General features: G+C 40.4%; 1 protein-coding gene across 2 annotated transcripts in view; it reads right to left on the reverse strand.

The window, feature by feature from the left end:
• Positions 1-1,965: 1,965 nt before the first annotated feature.
• BAG1 (BAG cochaperone 1) overlaps positions 1,966-20,520 on the reverse strand; it is a 54,536-nt gene continuing 35,981 nt past the window's right edge. Inside the window, exons 6-8 of one of the 2 annotated variants that reach the window (XR_012847711.1) lie at positions 12,931-12,993; positions 2,347-7,883; positions 1,966-2,312 (exon numbers count right to left, since the gene is read on the reverse strand). Coding sequence is in view for 1 of the 2 variants with exons in the window: in XM_075826862.1 (XP_075682977.1) it covers positions 7,794-7,883; positions 12,931-12,993 (153 nt within the window). In the remaining variant the exon portion in view is untranslated. Of the gene's footprint in view, positions 7,884-12,930; positions 12,994-20,520 lie in introns of both variants that reach the window. The other variant, XM_075826862.1, reaches the window with a different exon arrangement.

Below are 20,520 nucleotides of genomic sequence, written 5' to 3' on the forward strand. Positions count from 1 at the left end.
CACCGCAGAAGAAATGCTAGCACAGGCTTCCAGTATCCGTAGTTTGTTGCTGCACATCTCGTATCTTCACAGCATAGACAATTGCCTTCAGATGACCCCAAAGATAAAAGTCTAAGGGGGTCAGATTGGGAGACCTAGGGGGCCATTCAACTGGCCCACGACGACCAATCCACTTTCCAGGAAACTGTTCATCTAGGAATGCTCGGACCGGACACCCATAATGTGGTGGTGCACCATCTTGCTGGAAAAACTCAGGGAATGTGCCAGCTTCAGTGCATAAAGAGGGAAACACATCATCATGTAAAAATTTCAGATATCCCGTGGCCTTGAGGTTTCCATTGATGAAGAATGGCCCACTATCTTTGTACCCCATATACCACATCAATTGTTGTGTTCCAACAGTCTTGGAGGGATCTATCCAATGTGGGTTAGTGTCAGACAAATAGCGGTGGTTTTGTTTGTTAACTTCACCATTCACATAAAAGTTTGCCTCATCACTGAACAAAATGTTCTGTGTAAACTGAGGGTCGGGTTCCAAAATTTGTTTTGCCCATTCTGCAAATTCAGTGCGCCGATCTGGGTCATCCTCGTTGAGATGCTGCAGCAGCTGGAATTTGTAAGGGTGCCATTTGTGAGTAGCGAATATCCGCCGAAGGGATGTTCGACTGATGCCACTCTCCAGTGACATGCGGCGAGTGCTACGCTGTGGGCTCTTGCTGAATGAAGCTAGGACAGCCACTGATGTTTCTTCATTAGTGACAGTTTTCATGCGTCCACATTTGGGCAAATCCAACACTGAACCAGTTTCACGAAACTTGGCAAGCAGTTTGCAAACTGTAGCATGGGAGATGGGTGGTCTCGTAGGGTGTCTTGCATTGAAATCTGCTGCAACGACCCAGGTACTGCGTTCACCAGACATCAAAACAATTTCTATCCGCTCCTCACGTGTTAACCTCTGCGACATGTCAATGGCTGTAAACAAAGAGAAGCTTGTAAATAACTCATGAAAGAATAAATTAACGTTAAAACCAAGCACACCATTTTTCTTGTGAAATTCTCGATAAGTTTGATGTGTCACATGACCCTCTTCCCATTGAAAAAACTAAAGTTGGATACAAAATGGCCGACTTCAAAATGGCCACCATGGTCAACACCCAGCTTGAAAAGTTTCCCCCCTCCCATATACTAATGTGCCACAAACAGGAAGTTAATATCACCAACCATTCCCATTTTATTTAGGTGTATCCATATAAATGGCCCACCCTGTATATGTAATGTCTGGCTGATCGTAATATCCCTTGTGTTTGCAGGGGGTGCTGGGTGATCAATGCCACTTGTTAGTGTTCATTGTTTAATTATATCACCTTTATAGAATGTTTAAAGATACATCTACATTTGTAAAAAAAACAAAAAAACTTTACCAGGAATTGATTTACCTTTTCACAACTGTCTCTGTGTACCTGGATTCTGCTGTTTGGCAATTATTTAATTGTTTCGTTGGATTCTAATGACATGTCAACTTGTGGACCTGCAAGTTTAGTGCTCAGATTCTGTGATGCCTGTAATTAATGCTTTCTTTCCTCACTTCTCTCAAGGATTTAGCCTGACACACACACACACACACACACACACACACACACACACACCCCTCAGAAGTCTCCTCGGGGAAAAGTAATATGCTATGTGAATAATACGGACCTGCACTGGCCATAGATACCTCTACTGTGCTCAGGACTAGGTTGATCCGACTACACACAGTGTTTGTAGTCTGTAACCATGTTGCAGAGGCTACATAATCCTAGTGCATAAGAGCTGCATACCTCAAACTCAATGATCTTTATAAATCAAGGCTATTAGAATAATGTGCTTGATTTGTTATTGTATTAAAGAAAAATAAATTATTGCAAAAGGCACACAAAGCTTTTTAACATACCTTACAGAAAAAAATACAAATGGACTCTAGTAGAACATCAAAGTTGATTTAATTTGTCAATACATTGTCAAGTTAAAGAGACAAATACATTGTTGCCTTGAATAAATTCTCTATAAACACACAATATTTTACAAAATATTACTCTGCAGAAAACAAAATAAAATTTACAGCACTTCAATTGCAAATTAGAATGCAGGCATGTTTATAAATTACGGTTTCATTTTTTATTCAGTCTTCACCATGTAAGTGCATATACTTTTGATTTATCCCCCAAACATTAAAAGAAAAGCCTACAATTAAAGAGTCTTACTGTGATACATACTTTGCATAAGGAACAGTGTTCTCTAAAAGGGTTTTTTCCGCGAAAAACATTTATCACCTATCCATAGGATAGGTGATAAACGTACGATCACTTCGGGTTCAATTGCTGGGACTCATGGATTACACGAGGCTCTGGTGTCCCTGTTTAAATGGAGCGGTGGTCAAGCGATCTGCCTGCGTAAAAAGTACATTAAAGAGGACCTGTCACCAGGTCCTAACATCCAATTTACAAATATTACTTATAGCATGCTCCCTGTTTCCAACGCGCTTTTCCTTTTTGTGCTGTTCTGAGTAATGATGCTCCGTACTTTAGGTGCCTGATCTGCTAATTCACTGTAGTTGGCCAACAGGGCGTAAACTGCAGGGAATCTCCCTGGGTGGACCCATCTTCACAGCCTCTGAAAATGTCCAATCAGCACGGGTAAGCTTATGACAAATGTGTTTGATTAGAAACCTTGCCCAGTGCGGTCTCTCTTGGCAAGGCAGTCATAAGATGCCTCACGCCGAATTGGTCAGCGTCAGAGGCAGTGAAGATGCTCCATGCCCCAATTGGCTAACTACAGTGAATTAGCATATCGGGCGCCTAAGTCACGGAAAATGATTACCAAGGAATTGGGGGAGCAGAACAAAAAGAAAAAAAAAAAACGGAGGAAGCGGGCTAAAGGTAGTATATGTAAATTGGATGTTAGGACCTGATGACAAGCTCTCTTTAAGTGAGGCTCTCAATCTGGAGGATACAGCATGTATGTATACGAAAATGGGCACTGTGTAATGCTTTAGTTTCCCTGGAAATAACAGCTGACTGCAGAGGGTCCCAACAGTGGAACAAACCTTCTCCAGAAAAAGACTTTTTTCTTATTGTAACTAAACAGAAGAAGTGCTTTTTTACAGCTATCTTTAATGCATAAGGAAGAGAGCACATCCTACCAATCCACATTCTAGGTCAGCACGGTAGACAGCAAAGTAAAACCACTATGTGTTTTCGCAAAAAAATAAACAATTACAATCAACGTATTCCATAGATAAGAATTTTCCTTTTCTACTTGTAGATCAGTTGTTGGTTTACCATTGATTTAATGTTGGTTGTATTGCTTACCACATGTAAATGTAACACCGCAGAACTAGTCAGAATTATATTGCACAGGGATTTGTTTGACTTAATATGCAAAACAGTTACATAACTAGATTGAATCTGCAAAAACTACCTAAGGAGACCAAAAAGCATGATTCCATACACGTCTGTAGAGCGAGTGAGCCATATACTTTTTCAGTGCTATATATATATATATATATATATATATATATATATATATATATATATATAGAGAAAAAAGATGTGGTTATTGCAAACCATACCTAACAAACCCAAAATTGCAATATAATATAGCACGGTGCCATTCCTGATATAGATTAATGAAATAAGAAAAAAAAAATAATAAATGATCCAGAAATATGGCTAGGCACTTTTGGGTTCAATAAGAATAAATAATCATTTTATTTTTTTAATCCAGATAATACCGGCAAAGTTAAATTTATACATAAATAAACAAATAACAATTTAAAAAGAGAATTCTCCTGGCCAGGAAAGAAAACATACAATGAACCTTCAAAACATAGGTGATATTGCCTGATGGATATATCGCATGCTATATATGTGTAACACAATTTTACAAAGAGATTTCAAAATGAAAAACCGCTGGGCTGTGTTCACACTTGCGGTTTCCAAACATATATGTACTTTATATCACAATATTGCCAGAGTTCCTATATGGAGTAGCTGGTAATGATTTTTTTGCAATCTTCTATATTGATGGGATTGCGTTTAGCTCCCCGTGGGTGGTGGGAATTGGAGATCTATTGTTCTATGGACACTGGATTCCTATTCCTGCCCCCCTTGGAATTTCACGACGGCTCCTATTATTTGCCATAGTCCTATATATGCATATGTTTAGTATTATGAAATTTAGCAGTAAAATTATCAAACCAATTTTGATTGTACTAAAATCGATTCTACTTTGGGGGTGGTGGGGACTCGGGTCCTAATGCCCTAACAGGTAATGGTTCTCTCTCCCTGCTTCCCCTGAAGTATTATATGTGTTTCTACATAGCAAATAATTTACTTGTAAGTGTAGTAGAAAAAAAACAGAGCCAACAATTAGGACATGCATGCCATCATTCTGAGGAATTGAATCATTAATTGAAAGGGGCTTGTCCAAAATAATAGCAGTGAGGAGTTAGGGGGGATTCACACGACCGTGTATTGGGTCCGTGCGGGCCGCGTGGTTTTCACGCACCACGCACAGACCAATACAAGTCTATGGGGCAGTACAGACAGTCCGTGCTTTTTGCGCAGCGTTTGTCTGCTGCGCAAAAAGCGCGACAGGTTCAATAACTCTGCGTATTTCGCGCATCACGCACCCATTGAAGTCAATGGGTGCGTGAAAACCACGCAGGTTGCACGGAAGCACTTCCGTGCGAACCGACAAACAGCGCACCAGCTGTCAAAAGGATGAATGTAAACAGAAAAGCACCACGTGCTTTTCTGTTTCCAAACATCCAAACGGAGTGTCTTTGAGATGAGCGAACCCGGACAACCGAACCGAACTTCACCGGGTTCGGCAAAAAAAATTCCGGTACGCGACGTCAGGAGATAGTCACTGTCCAGGGTGCTGAAAGAGAAACTGTTTCAGCACCATGGACAGTGACTTCCGATCCCAATATACATGAACCTGTATAAAAAAAACGAAGTTCTGACTTACCGATAACTCCCGGCTTCTTCCTCCAGTCTGACCTCCCGGGATGACAATTCAGTCCAAGTGATAGCTCCAGCCAATCACAGGCCAAGCACAGGCTGCAGCGGTCACATGGACTGCCGCGTCATCCAGGGAGGTGGGGCCCGATGTCAAGAGAGGCGCGTCACCAAGGACGTGTCACCAAGGCAACGGCCGGGAGGGAAGTTCTCGGTAAGTACGAACTTTTTATTTTTATTTTTTAACAGGTTTCTCGATATTGTGTTCGGCATTCACTGTCGAGGGTGCTGAAAGAGTTACTGCCGATCAGTTAGCTCTTTCAGCACCTTGGACAGTGACGGGCGTCGACTAGCCTCATCTCTATGATGGCGGCTGCGCGAAAATCACGCAGCCGCGCATCATACACGGATGACACACGCAGCTGTCAAGTGGTTTTTGCGCGCAAAAACGCAACGTTCGTCTGAATCAGCCCTTAAATTGGTGAAGTCATTCAGTCTATGGAACAACAACTGTCAATTTTGGCCCTTATTTAATGTAGGAGGGTGGCAAATGTTGCACATGTTGGTTATAGTGCATTTCCTTCTGAAATACCGGGGAAAATGGGTCGTTCCAGACATAGTTCTGATAAAAAACGTACTTTAATTAAAAAGTTAATTGGAGGGGGAAAAAAACAGAAGTGCAGAAAATTATAGGCTGCTCAGCTAAAATTATCTCAAATGTCCTGAAGTAGCAACCAAAACCTGAAAGACACGGAAGGAAGCGGGGAACTACTGTTTGAATGGATCGAAAAATGGCCAAAATGGCAAAGGCTCAGCCAATGATCACCTCCAGAAAGATCAAAGAAGATCTGACGTTACCAGTGAGAACTGCTACATTTAGAAGACGATTAAGTCAAGACAAGTTACCAGCAAGAACTCCCCGCAAAGTCCCGTTGTTGAAAAAAACACATGTCCTGACTGGTCCAAAGCAAAATGAAGCAACATTTTGTGGACGGCTGAAAGAATTTTTTTTTTTTTGGGTCGAATGGCCGCAGACAGTATGTCAACGACCCCCGAGCACTGAATTCAAGCCACAATATAATGTGAAGACAGTAAAGCATGGTGGTGCAAAAATCATGATATGGGGATGTTTCTCATACCATGGTGTTGGGCCTATATGTCGCATAAAAGGGATCATGGATAAAATACTTGGAGATAATGTTGCCCTATGCCAAAGAAGAAATACCCTTGAAATGGCTGTTTCAACACGACCCAAATCACACCAGTAAGCCAACATCATCTTGGTTACAGACAAACAGGATTGGGGTAATGGATTGGCCAGCCCAATCCCCTGTCCTCAATCCCATAGAGAACTTGTGAGGTGACATAAAAAATGTGTTTTATGAGGCAAAATGCAGAACTGTGGAATGTAGTCCAATCTTCCTGTACTGGAATACCTGGTCAGAGGTGCCAGAAGTTGGTCGACTCCATGCAACACATATGTCAAGCAGTTCTCAGAGACAATGGTTATGCCACTAAATATCAGTTCCATAAAGTGAAATCTGAAACATTCTCAGTTTATACATTAAATTTTTGGTTTTTTAAAGAAAAATGCTGGCGCTGCTATTTTTTTTGAACAGCCGAATATTCCTTTTTCTTTACTTTCTGTAAAGGATTAACACAAACTGGGTACAATTTTTTTATATTAATGATTTTGCCCTTTTTGTGTCTTTTTAAAATCACTGCTATTTTTTTGAACACGACTATATATATATATATATATATATATATATATATATGCACATACACATCACATGAATTTCCAGTTTAAGTACCCTTACAACTGTTTTTCTAAGAAATGATCGTTTACCGAGATAAACTTTCCTGCTGCTATTGCGTTTAGCTTGATCAACTTTGTAAATTTACTTACTTTTTTGAATAGTGCCCCACTTTCTAGATGCGCCGCGCGTCACATTACATGGTTCTTGCCCTAGTGATATCCCGTATACCTATCCTATGGTGATCGAGCCGCCAGTCCCTCATCAGTATACGAGACGTGACTTGTGACATACAGGGGCCGGTCAATTTAGCAGCAGGGAACACGAATGCGCGGTCCCCGCAGTACTCTGTACAGAACAGCACCTTACATCGGTGTCTGGTGGAGATGCAGCCGCGCAATATAAAAACTGCGCGCGATGGGGATGCAGACAGCGGCTGCAAATTAATTATAATTCTAGGGTAGGAATTTTTTTTTTTTTATCATGTACAAATGTCATTTCAGTGTTTTTTTTGTTTTTTTAATGAACTCGAAAAACCCTTTAATAATTTGCAGTGGTATCCTAGTCTACTTGAGAAGGCTACACCGCTGATATTTAGTTCAGAGCTTCATTTCGCTATTCCCCTGTACACATACAGTCTATTGCATTACTAGAAGCCTCTTCTGTATACGGCTCTCATTAACCTGAATAGGAGCTGCCTCTAGTGGATGCTTATTAGAAGTATGTGTAGGGTCAACAGAAAAATGGGTTTTGTACTAAACCAAGTGTGTTTGTTCTTCTTTATTAAATACATTATAGCAAAATATCCAAATCATTTCTGCTGCTGGTTTGTAATCGCACTTTACTTCTTGTGCGGTCTTAAACAGAAAGTTGCAGTAGGTCTCACCCAGGCAAAATATAGTGATACTACTAACAAGAACAATAAAGTAATGCAGAACTAGCTATATGCTCCAATGTAAAGAGCAAATCTTCTTGATCATAATTACTCATAGAGCAATTCCTCGACTATAACAACACATTTTCATCAGGACCTTTACTTTGACAAAGCCAAATTCTTGCATTGAATCTTGTCCATCTCCTGGCTGATATTTCCTTCTACGGTGTCACATTGAGCAAGTAGACCCTATAGAGTAGAAAACAATGCACAATTTATCACTGACTTTTTTCAAAAGAAGGCGGTCCATATTCAGACAAGGACATAAACTAGCCATGCACATTAGACAATTAAACCTGTTGTGTATGGGGCAGCCCTACTGTCCCTAAACATTTGCTGGCCGGTGATTTTAACATGCCTGGTTTGGTCTCCTGAGGGGTTATCAGAGGTTTCGTCTCACAGCTACTTATGCTCCTCTACCTACGGCAGTAAACGTGCATGAGTAAATCGATCTTTGTAGGAGTCAAGTGAATAGGAGCAGAGCTGAAGTAACCCAGCATGGCTGCTATACAATGGATGGAGGTTCCCAGAGGCAGCCGGTACAGCGGATCGGTGCGTGGTCCAGGTTTCTGACCCCCACCGATCATATACGGATGACCTACCCTGTGGATAAATCATCAGAATAAAAAGCAGCCCCCAGCCTAGACAACCTCTTTAACCCTCTCATGACCAAGGGTCATTGATACCTGTGTCCGCGTAATTTTTTTTATATGCACTTCTTTAAAACAACAACAATATCTTTGCAACCGCTTTGAACATCACAACTAGTTTTAAAGGCTTTATGAGGCTTTAATTTTCTAGTTTAGTTTAATTCCATGTTTTAAATTTTTATTATGAGCAGACAAAAATCACAATAAATGTGGAAAAACACTTTTGTATTTTTTTAAATATATTTATCTATGATAGAGATAGAGATAGATATATATATATATATATATATATATATATTAGTGCAGAGCTGCACTTTTAAGTTTAATTTCTTGAAGAAAAAAAACAAAACACGTTTGTTTTATGAAACAAAGTCAAAGAAGTGTCGCAACTTATAAATAGAGCCGGCACATAGATTAGTGCAGGGCTACTGACGCTGAAGCAGCTCTGCATTCATTAAACCCCGATGCACGCTGCAAACGTCTATATGCGTGTCAAATGCATGAGGCATCGGCAGTTGGGACATATATAGCCGTATGCACGACTTGACAAAGGCAGTCTTGAAGGGGTTAATGAAGATCACTGGCTGCAGTGGTCCTGTCCGACACTCGCCGACATTATCCTTTCAGCCAGTTATTGGCTAGAACGGTCACATGTTGGTACGGGATGTCACAGCTTTAGCCAATGTAAAAAGACTAGTGGGGGAACGTAGACCAATGTCACTGGAACAGCAGGGGGATTAACCTCTTCGTGACCAAGCAATTGTTTTAGTTTTTCCATTGTCGCATTCAAAGAGCTATAACTTGATTTTTCTGTCGACATACAGTACTGTGCAAAAGTTTTAGGCAGTTGTGTAAAAATACAAAGTAAGGGCTCGTTTACACGAGCGTAATATACGTCCGTGCAACCCGCGTGATTTTTCACGCGTGTCGTACGGACCTATGTTAGTCTATGGGGCAGTGCAGACAGTCCGTGATTTTTGCGCAACGTGAGTCCGCTGCGAAAAACTCACGACATGTCCTATATTTGTGCGTTGTTCGCGCATCACGCACCCATTGAAGTCAATGGGTGCGTGAAAATCACGCATGCCTCACGGAAGCACTTCCGTAGGACGAGCATGATTTGCGCAACAGCTGTCAAACTATGAATGAAAACAGAAAAGCACCACGTGTTACAAACATCCAAATGGAGTGTTATAATCACGCAGCCGCGCATCATACGGGGATGACACACGGAGCTGTTAAGTGCCTTTTGCTCACGCAAAACGCCGCGTTTTTTGCGTGCGCAAAACGCACACGCTCGTGTAAACCCGGCCTAAGAATTTTTTCAAAAATAGAAGTGAATATATACTTTTTTCATTTAACAAAATACAAAGCAAAGAAACAGAAGAGAAATCGAAATCAAATGTTTCTTGTGACCACCCTTTGCCTTCAAAACTGCATCAATTCTTCTAGCTAAACGTGCACAAAGTCATGGATTTTGTAGCATTATAGTCCGGTGTATGATTTACCAATTATACCAGACAGGAGATAATGATCATCATTTTCATATGTAGGTTGAAACAGTCATTAGATGTAACAGAAATAGCTGTGTAGGAGGCTTAAAACGGGGTGAGAAACCACCAAGCTCTGCTATAAATGGGAGGTTTTTGAAAACAATTTCATGTGACTGGTCCACCATGGCAAGACTGAGCACAGCAATAAGACACAAGGTAGTTATACTGCATCAGCAAGGTCTCTCCCAGGCAAAGACTTCAAAGCAGAGTATGGTTTCAAGATGTGCTGTTCAAGCTCTTTTGAAGAAGAACAAAACAACGAGCAATGTTGAGGACCGTAGACATAGTGGTCGGCCAAGGAAATTTACTGCAGCAGATCAAAGACACATCATGCTTACTTCCCTTCGAAGTCGGAGGATGTCCAGCAGTGCTATCGGTTTAGAACTGGGAGAAACCAGTCGGACCCATGTACACCCATCTACTATTTGGAGAAGTCTGTCGAGAAGTGGTCTTCACGGAAGAATTGCGGCCAAAAAGCCATACCTTCAATGTGGAAACAAGGCCAAGCGACTCAACTATGTGTGAAAATATAAGAATTGGGGTACAGAAAAATGGCAGCAGGTGCTCTGGACTGAGGGGGTTAAAAAATTTGAAATATTTTGCTGTAACAGAAAGCAGGACAATAAGGGTATGTTCACACAGCCTATTTTCGGGCCGTAAACGGACGAAAAATCGGAAACAGAACGCCTCCAAACATCTGCCCATTGATTTCAATGGGAAAACTGTGTTCTGTTCCGACGGAGCGTTTTTCGCGGCGTTTTTTAACGCGTAAAAAAAACACCCGCGGGAAAGAAGTGCAGGACACTTCTTGGGACGTTTTTGGACCAGTTCTCCACAGACTATTGAAAAAAAGCTCTAAAAACGGCCGTAAAAGATGCCGCGAAAACCGCGAGTGCCACAAAAAACGTCTGCAAATCAGGAGCGGTTTTCTCTTGAAAACCGCTCCGTATTTTGAGAAGTTTTTGAGTCTGCGTGTAAACATACCCTAATGAGTATCTGCAGGGAACAGTGAAGCATGATGGAGGTTCCTTGCAAGTTTGTGGCTGCATTTCAGCAAATGGAGTTTGGTCAGTATTAATGGGATCCTCAATGCTGAGAAATACAGGCATATATGTTTATCCATCATGCAATACTATCAGGGAGGCGTCTGATTGGCTCCAAATTTGTTCTGCAGAAGCACAACGACCCCAAACATACAGCCAATGTCATTAAGAACTATCTTCAGCGTAAAGAAGTGATGATATGGCCCCCACATAGCCCCGACCGCAACATTGAGTCCATCTGTGTTAGAAGAATTTGAGGAAGTCTGAGGTTAGTTCTCCAAGATGTTTGGAACAACCTCCCTACCGAATTCCTTCAAAAACTGTGTGCAAGTGTACCTAGAAGAACTGATGCTGTTTTGAAGGCAAAGGGTGGTCACACCAAATATTGATTTGATTTAGATTTCTCTTCTGTTAATTCACTTTGCATGTTAACTGAATTTTTAAATGGCACCATTTTGTGGTACATATAAATTATTGATTAACCCCTTAATGACCAGCCTATTTTAGGCCTTAATGACCAAGCTATTTTTTTGTGTTTTCCCATCGTCTCATTCAAAGAACTATAACTTTTATTTTTGAGTCCACATAGCCCAATAAGGTCTTGTTTTTTTGAGGGACTTGCACCATTTTGGGGTACATGTAATTTATTGATGAACTTAAATTTTTTTTTGGGGGGGGGGGGGGGGAGAAAAAAGCCTCCTAAATTTACGCCGTTTACCGTGTGGTATAAATAACACAATAACCTTATTCAGCATGTTGTTACGATTGCAACAATTGATATAGTTTTACTAGTTTTGCACAGTAAAAACATTTTTTTTTTACAATTATTTGTTAGTGTCTCCATATTGGAAGATCCATGGCTTTTTTATTTTTCCGCCGATGCAGCTGTATGAGGGCTTTTTTTTTTTTCTGCGGGGGGACTTGTACTCCATATAAAAATTACAACTTTTTTCCCATTCTTTCCCTAAAGTAATGTTAAAAAGATATAAAAATTAAACATAACTGGTATCGCCGCATCCATAAAAAAGTCTGACCTATTACAATATGGACGTTATTTAACCCGCGCGGTGTAACTATGCTATTTTTGGTCACCATAGAGCTCCAAAAAATGTTTAATAAATAGTGAACAAAATGTCACCGATAAAAACTACATCTCGCCCCACAAAAAATAAGGCCTCATACCACTCAATCAACGAAAATATAAAAAAGTTAAGGCTGTGAGAAAATGGCGACACAAAACTATTTTTCTTTGTAAAGCATTAAAAAAAATATATATATATAAATTTGGTATCGTTGTAATATCAACCCGTAGAATAAAGTTAACATGTCGTTTTATCACCTGATGAACGCCTTAAAAACAAAAAAAAAAATTGGGGAATTCCTGCTTTTTGCCCATTTCACCCCACAAAGAATTTATTTTTAGTTTCCCAGTACATTATATGGTACAATAAATGGTGCCATGAAAAACGACAACTCTAACCGCAAATAAAAAGCCCTCACATGACTATGTCGACAAAAAAAAAAAAAAATGTATGGCTTTTGCAACGCGAGGAGGAAAAAAAAAAATAAAATCAAAATCGGCTGCGAAGGAATGGGGTTAAAGTGTTAAAAGTTATGAGCGTTTTTTTTTTTTTTAAATTAAAGTCTCCCTTCAATTCCATTCTCAACAAACACTGAAGGAAATGCCACTACGGTATTATTTGAAAAATATCCAGCACTCTCTGTCCCTTCATTGGACTTCAAGCAAGCATATAAAATCAATGGTTAGTTTAAAGGGGTTATCCAGTGACTGAAAATTGATGGCCTATCTGCAGGATAGGCCGTTAGCATCTGATCGGTGAAGGAGCGACTCTCGTCACCCCTGCCGATTAGCTGTTTTAATGCTTTTCACTCATTGTATACAGAGCTTCATACTGTACGATGCCGACACATTCTATCGGCAGAGCACAGTATTACAGCTTTCTCCCATTGAAGTGTTTTTGTTTCTTACCTGAACCTTTTTCACCAGTCCTTTTCTTTTCATCCTACAGTCACCAAAGTTTTCTGGCACAGCCTAAGGCAACATATGAATTGTTAATTAAAAAAAAATAATGAAAAAATTTTTTGGGGTTAAAACCACATACTATACAGTAATTTACCAAAGAAAAACAAAAAAAAAACCAGGCAGGCATGTTACATTGCATTTAATCCTTTCGATGCCAAGACAAATGTTACACTCGACATACTCACTATATTATATACTCCCCATACCGGCAACAAACATTTATAAAAAAAAAAAAAAAGGGTCCAGACAGCCACCACTGTCCATTGACGCTGGCGGCCGCCTCCGTTCCTTTTTCCATGTAACTAACTTTTGGACCCTGCTTCACGAGGACAGCGTCAGGACGTTGTATGCAGTATCCCCAGCGTCAGGATCGTAAGGCGCCAGAAGTGCAGAGGCGCCCGGCCAAAAGTAGAGGCAAGGGTTAAGAACATTTGGGTATACATGTTTTGGGGGGGCCTGATCTAGGGTGTAAATTTCAGGGTCTGGTAGGAGTCGGAATTAATTTAGGTGTCCATGCAGGTAAAGTGAGTGTCATATGCGAGAAGGAGGTGGAAGCTTCCCTCAGACATGCCGCGGTGGTGGAAGATCAAAGAGCCTGCAGTAGCCAGAAGCAGCAGCCAGCACTGCAACTTGGTGCGTGACTGCAGTGTAAAAGCAGAAGCTTCAGTGCAAGGTTTTTTTTGTAGTCCCCCTGCACACTTACCACCCCAAAAAAAATTATAAATAAATACATTTTTATATATATATATATATATATATATATATATATATATATAAAGAAAGAAGATTTGCAGCACTCCAATGTGAAAAAAGTGGTGGTTTATTCAATCCAAGAACAACAGCAACGTTTCAATCCTACAATAGGATCTTTATCAAGCCTAGTGACACATCTACTACAGGAAACTAATATAGGGTTGAGACTTGGTCGTACATTACATTTCTTTTATCCCATTAGAACAATATAATTAGGTTAATACCTGGGGGAAAAGTGGAGGGAATAGCTTTTTTTAATCCTACAAAAAAAATAAAATAATAATAATTCGTGGAGATTTTTATCTTGAAAGAGATCCCTTTTTTTTTTTAGTGAGAGTCCGATGTTTCACCAACATGGAAAAAAAAAAAAAAAAAAAAAAAAAAAAAGAGTGCTTTTGTCTCTGCACAACATTAAATACCCTAGAAGTGGGTTTTACAAATGAGGTGTCATTTTAGGAGTAGGTATACAAATATTAGGTTGATCTAGCTAAGCAGCAAATAGCATGTAAAAACAAGTAAAGGTGAAACCGCACCAAATCGAATATACACATATATATATATTTATACTATTGTAGCGACGCCACTATAGCAGAGCAGGAAGGTATCTCCCTGCTCTGCTATGTGCTAGCCCCACTTTAGCTCCCTGAAGGAGCGGAATCCCCGTGTGTTCGGGGATTCCGCTCCTGGACAGAGCTCTTGATGTCTCTGTCCATATCTGGGCAGTGACATCAGGGGCAACTCCTGAAGCGGAATCCCCGAACACATGGGGATTCCCCTTCAGGAGTTGCCCCTGATGTCACTGTCCAGATATGCCCGGCCCAGAACGGATGCAAAACGGCCGATTTTATCAGTCGACATTCGGGCTCGGGCGGGACCCTGTCGTGTGAATAAGGCATAAGGGGACAAGCAGAAAAGAAAAATGTAAAAAAAAAAAACGTAAAATCAAGTTGTTTTTTTTAATAAATTAAAAATAAAAAAGTTAAAAAACAACCACTTTTCCCATTTTCCATCAAGAACAATGTAAAAAAATAAATAAAATTAACATAACTGGTATCGATGCATCTGTAAAAGTCTGAAGTAATACAATATATCATTATTTAGAATGCCATAAAAAAATAATTTTAAAACTTCAGAATTTCTCTTTTGTGGTCACTTCATCTCCCACGAAAAATAAAATAAAGTGATCAAAAAGTCTCATGAACCCCAAAATGGTACCAATAGAAACTACAGCTTGCCCCACAAAAAATAAGACATCATACTGCTAAATTGACGTAAAAATGAAAAAAAAAAGCTATGGCTCTCAGAATATGGTGACAAAACGCAAATTTTATTTTTAACAATCATTTTTTTCCTCGTAAAAGTAGTAAAACATAAAAAAAAAAATTTTTTTTATAAGTTTGGTATTTCTGTAATCTTATTGACCCACAGAATAAAATTAACATGTCGTTTTTACAGCACGGTGAATGCCGTAAAGACAAAACCACCTAAAAGATTGAGGCATCTCTGTTTTTTTCCTATTCCACCCAACAAATATTTTTATTTTCATTCTACCCCACTACATTATATGGTAAAATAAATGGTTGTGTGAAAATCTACAACTCGTCCCACCAAACAAATGGCCCTTATAAGGCAATATTGATGGAAAAATAAAAAAAAGTTACGGCTTTCGGAAAAAACTAAAAGTGAAAATCTGAAAAATGGCTGGGGTGGGAAGGGGTTAAGCACTTTAAAAAACAAATTAAAAACCAAACTGGGGTCAAAATACTAATACCACCCCTTAATAAATACCACTATTCATGGTGGATTCTATCATTCTGACACCTATGAGTCTCTGAAAATTTGGCTTGGTGCAGGAAAACAAATATGTACTTAAAAATGTATAAAATTATTACTACATTTTAAGTTTTCTAAATTGTTTTTTGTTTTTTTTCAAAAGTGCTGCCAAAACAAAGTAAAGAGACTGAAATATATATATTTGATTAAAAAAAATGTGTACAATATGTATGTACATATGTGACATATTGCAGTTCAAAATATGGAAAAATGTTAAATTGACAAAATTTCATCAATCGCTGTATTTTTTTTAAATTAATTTACGCAAATCTTATTGTCTACTTTTACCACCTATATAACGTATAACATGTGACGAAAAAACGAAATGTCAGAATTATTTGGATATGCAAAACTATTGCAGAGTTATTGTCTGATAAAGTCAGACATACAGTTAGGTCCAGAATCATTTGGACAGTGACAAGTTCTGGTATTTTAGCGGTTTACCAAAATATATTGAATATACAGCTATATAATCAATATGGGTTTAAAGTGCAGACTCTCGGCTTTAATTTGAGGGTATTCACATCCTAATTTGAGGAAGGGTTTAGGAATTACAGCTCTTTATTATGTAGCTGCCTCTTTTTCAGGGGACCAAAAGTAATTGGACAATTATATCAAAAGCTATTTAATGGGCTGCATGGGCTATTCCCTCGTTAATCCATCAAGCAGGTAAAAGGTCTGGAGTTTATTTCAGGTGTGGCATTTGCGTTTGGAAGCTGTTGCTGTGAACCAACAACATGAGGTCAAAGGAGCTCTCAATGCAAGTGAAACAGACCATCGTTAGGCTGAAAAAAAGATTAAGAAATCCATCAGAGAGATGGCACAAATGTTAGGAGTGGCCAAACCCAACAGTTTGGTACATTCGTAAAAAAAATAGCGCACTGGTGATCTCGTGAACTCCAAAAGGCTTGGACGTCCACGGAAGACAACAGTGGTGGATTATCGTAGAATCCTTTCCATGGTGAAGAAAACACCTTCACAACATCTACCCAAGTGAGGAACACTCTCCTGGAAGTAGGTGTATCAGTATCTAAGACGACCATAAAGAGAAGACTTCATGGGAGCAAATACAGAGGGTTCACCACAAGGTCCAAACCATTAATCTGCCTCAAAAATAGAAAGGCCGATTAGATTTTTCCAAATAACATCTAAAAGAAGCCAGCCCAGTTCTGGAACAGCATCCTTTGGAAAGATTAAACTAATATCAACCTGTACCAGAATGATGGAAGGAAGAAAGTATGGAGAAGGCTTGGAACAGTTCATACACACCACATCCTCTGTAAAACATGGTGGAGGCAGTGTGATGGCATGGGCATGCATGGATGCCAAAGGCACTGGGTCACTAGGGTTTATTGAGTATGTGACTGAAGACAGAAGCAGCCGGATGAATTCTGAAGTGTTCAGGGATATACATTCTGCTCAGATTCAACCAAATGCAGCAAGGTTGATTGGACGTCGCTTCATAGTAAAGATGGACAATGACCCAAAACATACTGCGAAAGCAACCCAGGAGTTTAAGGCAAAGAAGTGGAATATTCTGCAATGGCCAAGTCAATCACCAGATCTCAACCCGATCGAGCATGCATTTCACTTAAGACAAAACTTAAGGCAGAAAGACCCACAAAGAAGCAACAACTGAAGACGCTGCAGTAAAGGCCTGGCAAAGCATCACAAAGGAGGAAACCCAGTGTTTGGTGATGTCCATGGGTTCAAGACTTCAGGCAGTGATTGCCTGCAGAGGGTTCTCTACAAAGTATTTAAAAAAATTACAAATATTTTATTCATGGTAATGTTAATTCGTCCAATTACTTTTGAGCCCCTGAAATGAGGAGGCTGTGTAGAAAGATGGTTGTAATTCCTAAACGTTTCACAGGATATTTTTGTTCAACCCCTCAAATTAAACCCGAAAGTCTACACTTCAATTGCATCTTAATTGTTTCATTTCAAATCCAATGTGGTGGCATGCAGAGCCCAAATCATTCTGGACCTAACTGTACCAGATTTGAAAACTCTGGCTTGGCCATTAAGGTCCAAAAAAGCTTTGTCATTAAGGGGTTAAGGAGCTCAGGTAAAACAAAAGCTCAACTCTGATTGGTTGCTATGGGAAACAAAGGACATTCTTACTATATATGGAAGTTGATCCTGATAGACGTGCGGAAACACTCCTTCCTATTATTCGATGTGTGGCGCGCATGTGGAGAGATTTGTGCGGCAGAGACACATTTAGCACTCTGCTTCTGCAAAATGCAGAGCAGTTTCCAGTTTAGGATTATGCAGTATGATTATGTCTAACACCTTAGTGACCAGCCTGTTTTAGGCCTTAACCCCTAGGCGCACCAGGACACAACTATATCGTGGCTGGAGGTTACTTCGCGCACCACGACCTGCAATTACTGCAAGGTTCCCGGTGTAAACCCGATCGTTGACAGTGTGCACTGAGAACCGGGATGTCACTCTTGCTGGACACAGGTCCTTTGCTGACGATTTAATCAATTAACCCTTAAATGTGGCGACGATTGACGCATTTTAGGGGTTTCTAGCACATCAGCAGATCCCCCCAACGATGAAATCACGGGGTTTGCTGAAGGTTGGTATGGCAACCGGAGGCCAAACAATGGCATCCGTGAGTGCCACGTACAAAACCCTATAGGGACCAGCCTGTGACTGGTCCTCATAGGCTGTCAGAGTGACTGACATTACACTGACAGTTGGAATACATTGAACACTACGTAGGTAGTGTAATGTATTCTAGCAGCGAACAGTGCTGGAGGTAAAAAAAAAACAAGTGTAACAAGTAAAAAATAAAAATTTTAAAAAAAGCGTTTTATAAAAGTGTAAAAATAAAAAAAAGTTATGTTAAAACAAACACTGCTTTTTTCCAATAAAAAGTATTTTATTATAGGAAAAAAATGAAGACGTAAAATAAAAAATTAAAAAAAGAGAAGTACACATATTTGGTATCACCGCGTTAACGACCCAAATTATGTTATTTTTCCGCCTCGGTAAACACCAGGGGAAAAAAAAAAAAAAAAAAAAAAAAAAAAAGAACGAAAAACAATGCGAGAATCCCTATTTTTTATTCACCAGCCCTCAAAAATATAGAATAAAAAGTGATCAAAAAGTCGCATGTACCCCAAAATAGTACCAATAAAAACTACAACTGGTCCCACAAGCCCTTACACAGCTGTTTTAACTAAAAAAAAATACATAAAATTTTTTTATTAAAATTTAAAAAAAGAAAAAAAAAGATGGCTCTCAGAATATGGGGACAAAAAAAATAATTTTATAAAAAAAATAACATTTAATTGTGGAAACGCTGCAAAACATAAGACTATATAAATATGGTATCGCCGTAATTGTACCTACCCGCAGAATAAAGTCAAATGCAATTTATAGCGCACAGTGAAAGCCGTAAGAAATAAATAAAAAAAAAAACATTAAAACCCCAAAATCTGGGGCGTGGCCTAGAGGTGAATGTGAGAGGACGTGTGTGACCGGAGCTCCTGCTGTAATCATCCTTTAAGGTCCATATATCCCGTAAAACTCGGGGAAAATAGCTTCCCTAGGGGCTTACCAGAGTCTGGAGGTGGAGGAGCACGAATACCCGGTCATAATGACGCGCTCTAAGAAGCAGAAGTCGCCGCCAGCGAGTCCCGGGTCCCGCGCTCAAGATGGCGCCGAGGAGAAGGAAGGCCGCAATAGAGGCCTCCGGCAGGAAGTTGTGGAAAAGCTGGAGAGGTTCGCCCGCACGCCGAGAGCAGGGGGGGCGGCTGCACAGCAGCGAAAGTCGGCTGGAGATCAGGCAGCTGGAAGCTCATCATATGGATCCAGGTATTCTCCTTTGGCGGGGGACATGAGAAGTGAGGAGGAGGAGGAGGAGATGAGTGGCGCCATGCAGGATCAGCCAGGTGCTGGAGGGAAAAGTGGAGTAAGGAAGGAGGAACCCTCCCTAAAGGACATTTTGGCAGCGGTGAAGCAGAATTCTATGGTCCTTAATACCTTAGCAAGTCAGATGGGTGGATTGAAGGAGGACATTTTGCTGCTCAGGAATGATTTGCAGAAAGTTGCGGAACGCACCACTGCAGTGGAAGGGAGAGTCTCAGACATGGAGGATGCGATTCCTCACATAAAGCAGGATGTACAGGCACATTCGCAGGCAGTGGCGACATTGATGGCTAAGACAGACGATATGGAAAATCGGCTGAGACGAAATAATGTGCGCCTTGTGGGGGTTCCGGAAAGAGTGGAGGGAACGAATCCGGATGACTTCTTTGAAAAGTGGCTGATAGACACATTTGGTAGAGAGGAATTGACCCCTTTATTTGCGGTGGAGAGAGCGCACAGGGTGCCGACCAGACCTGGCCCTCCCGGAAGGCCGCCGAGACCGGTGCTGATAAAGATTCTACATTATAAAGATAGAGACAAGATCCTGAGGAAAGCTAGAGAACGTCAAGACATCTCCTTTAATGGGGTGAAAGTGTCCTTCTTCCCGGACTTCTCTTTGGAAGTACAACGGAAAAGATCACAGTTTATGGATATAAAAAGACGACTAAGGGCATTACAAGTGCAATATTCCATGATGTATCCTGCCCGTTTGAGAGTGGTGGCGCTGGGAACAACTTCCTTTTTTGAGACACCGAGAGAAGCGGTTAGATGGTTGGATAGCCATGAAAGTCAGCTGAGACCGGCAGAGGGACGGCGTTGATCCGGAACAGACCGGCTGGCAAAAGGAGGCTGGGGATGCAGGACTGAACCAGGTGTCGTAGGAAAAATTGCAAGATTTGGCATTTGATTGGACTTGGAGTTGGAGGGCATGGTTGCGGGGACCGCGGAAGACCGGAAGAGGAGGAATGTGTTTATGGACATTGAGGGGTATTGATATGCTGAAGGGATGGTAGTTTATTTGTAAGAAAATGGCAGCGGGAGGGATGGTCAGTTAAGCGGGAAAAG

This window comes from Rhinoderma darwinii, chromosome 5, assembly GCF_050947455.1.
Source record: "Rhinoderma darwinii isolate aRhiDar2 chromosome 5, aRhiDar2.hap1, whole genome shotgun sequence".
Lineage (NCBI taxonomy): Eukaryota > Metazoa > Chordata > Amphibia > Anura > Rhinodermatidae > Rhinoderma > Rhinoderma darwinii.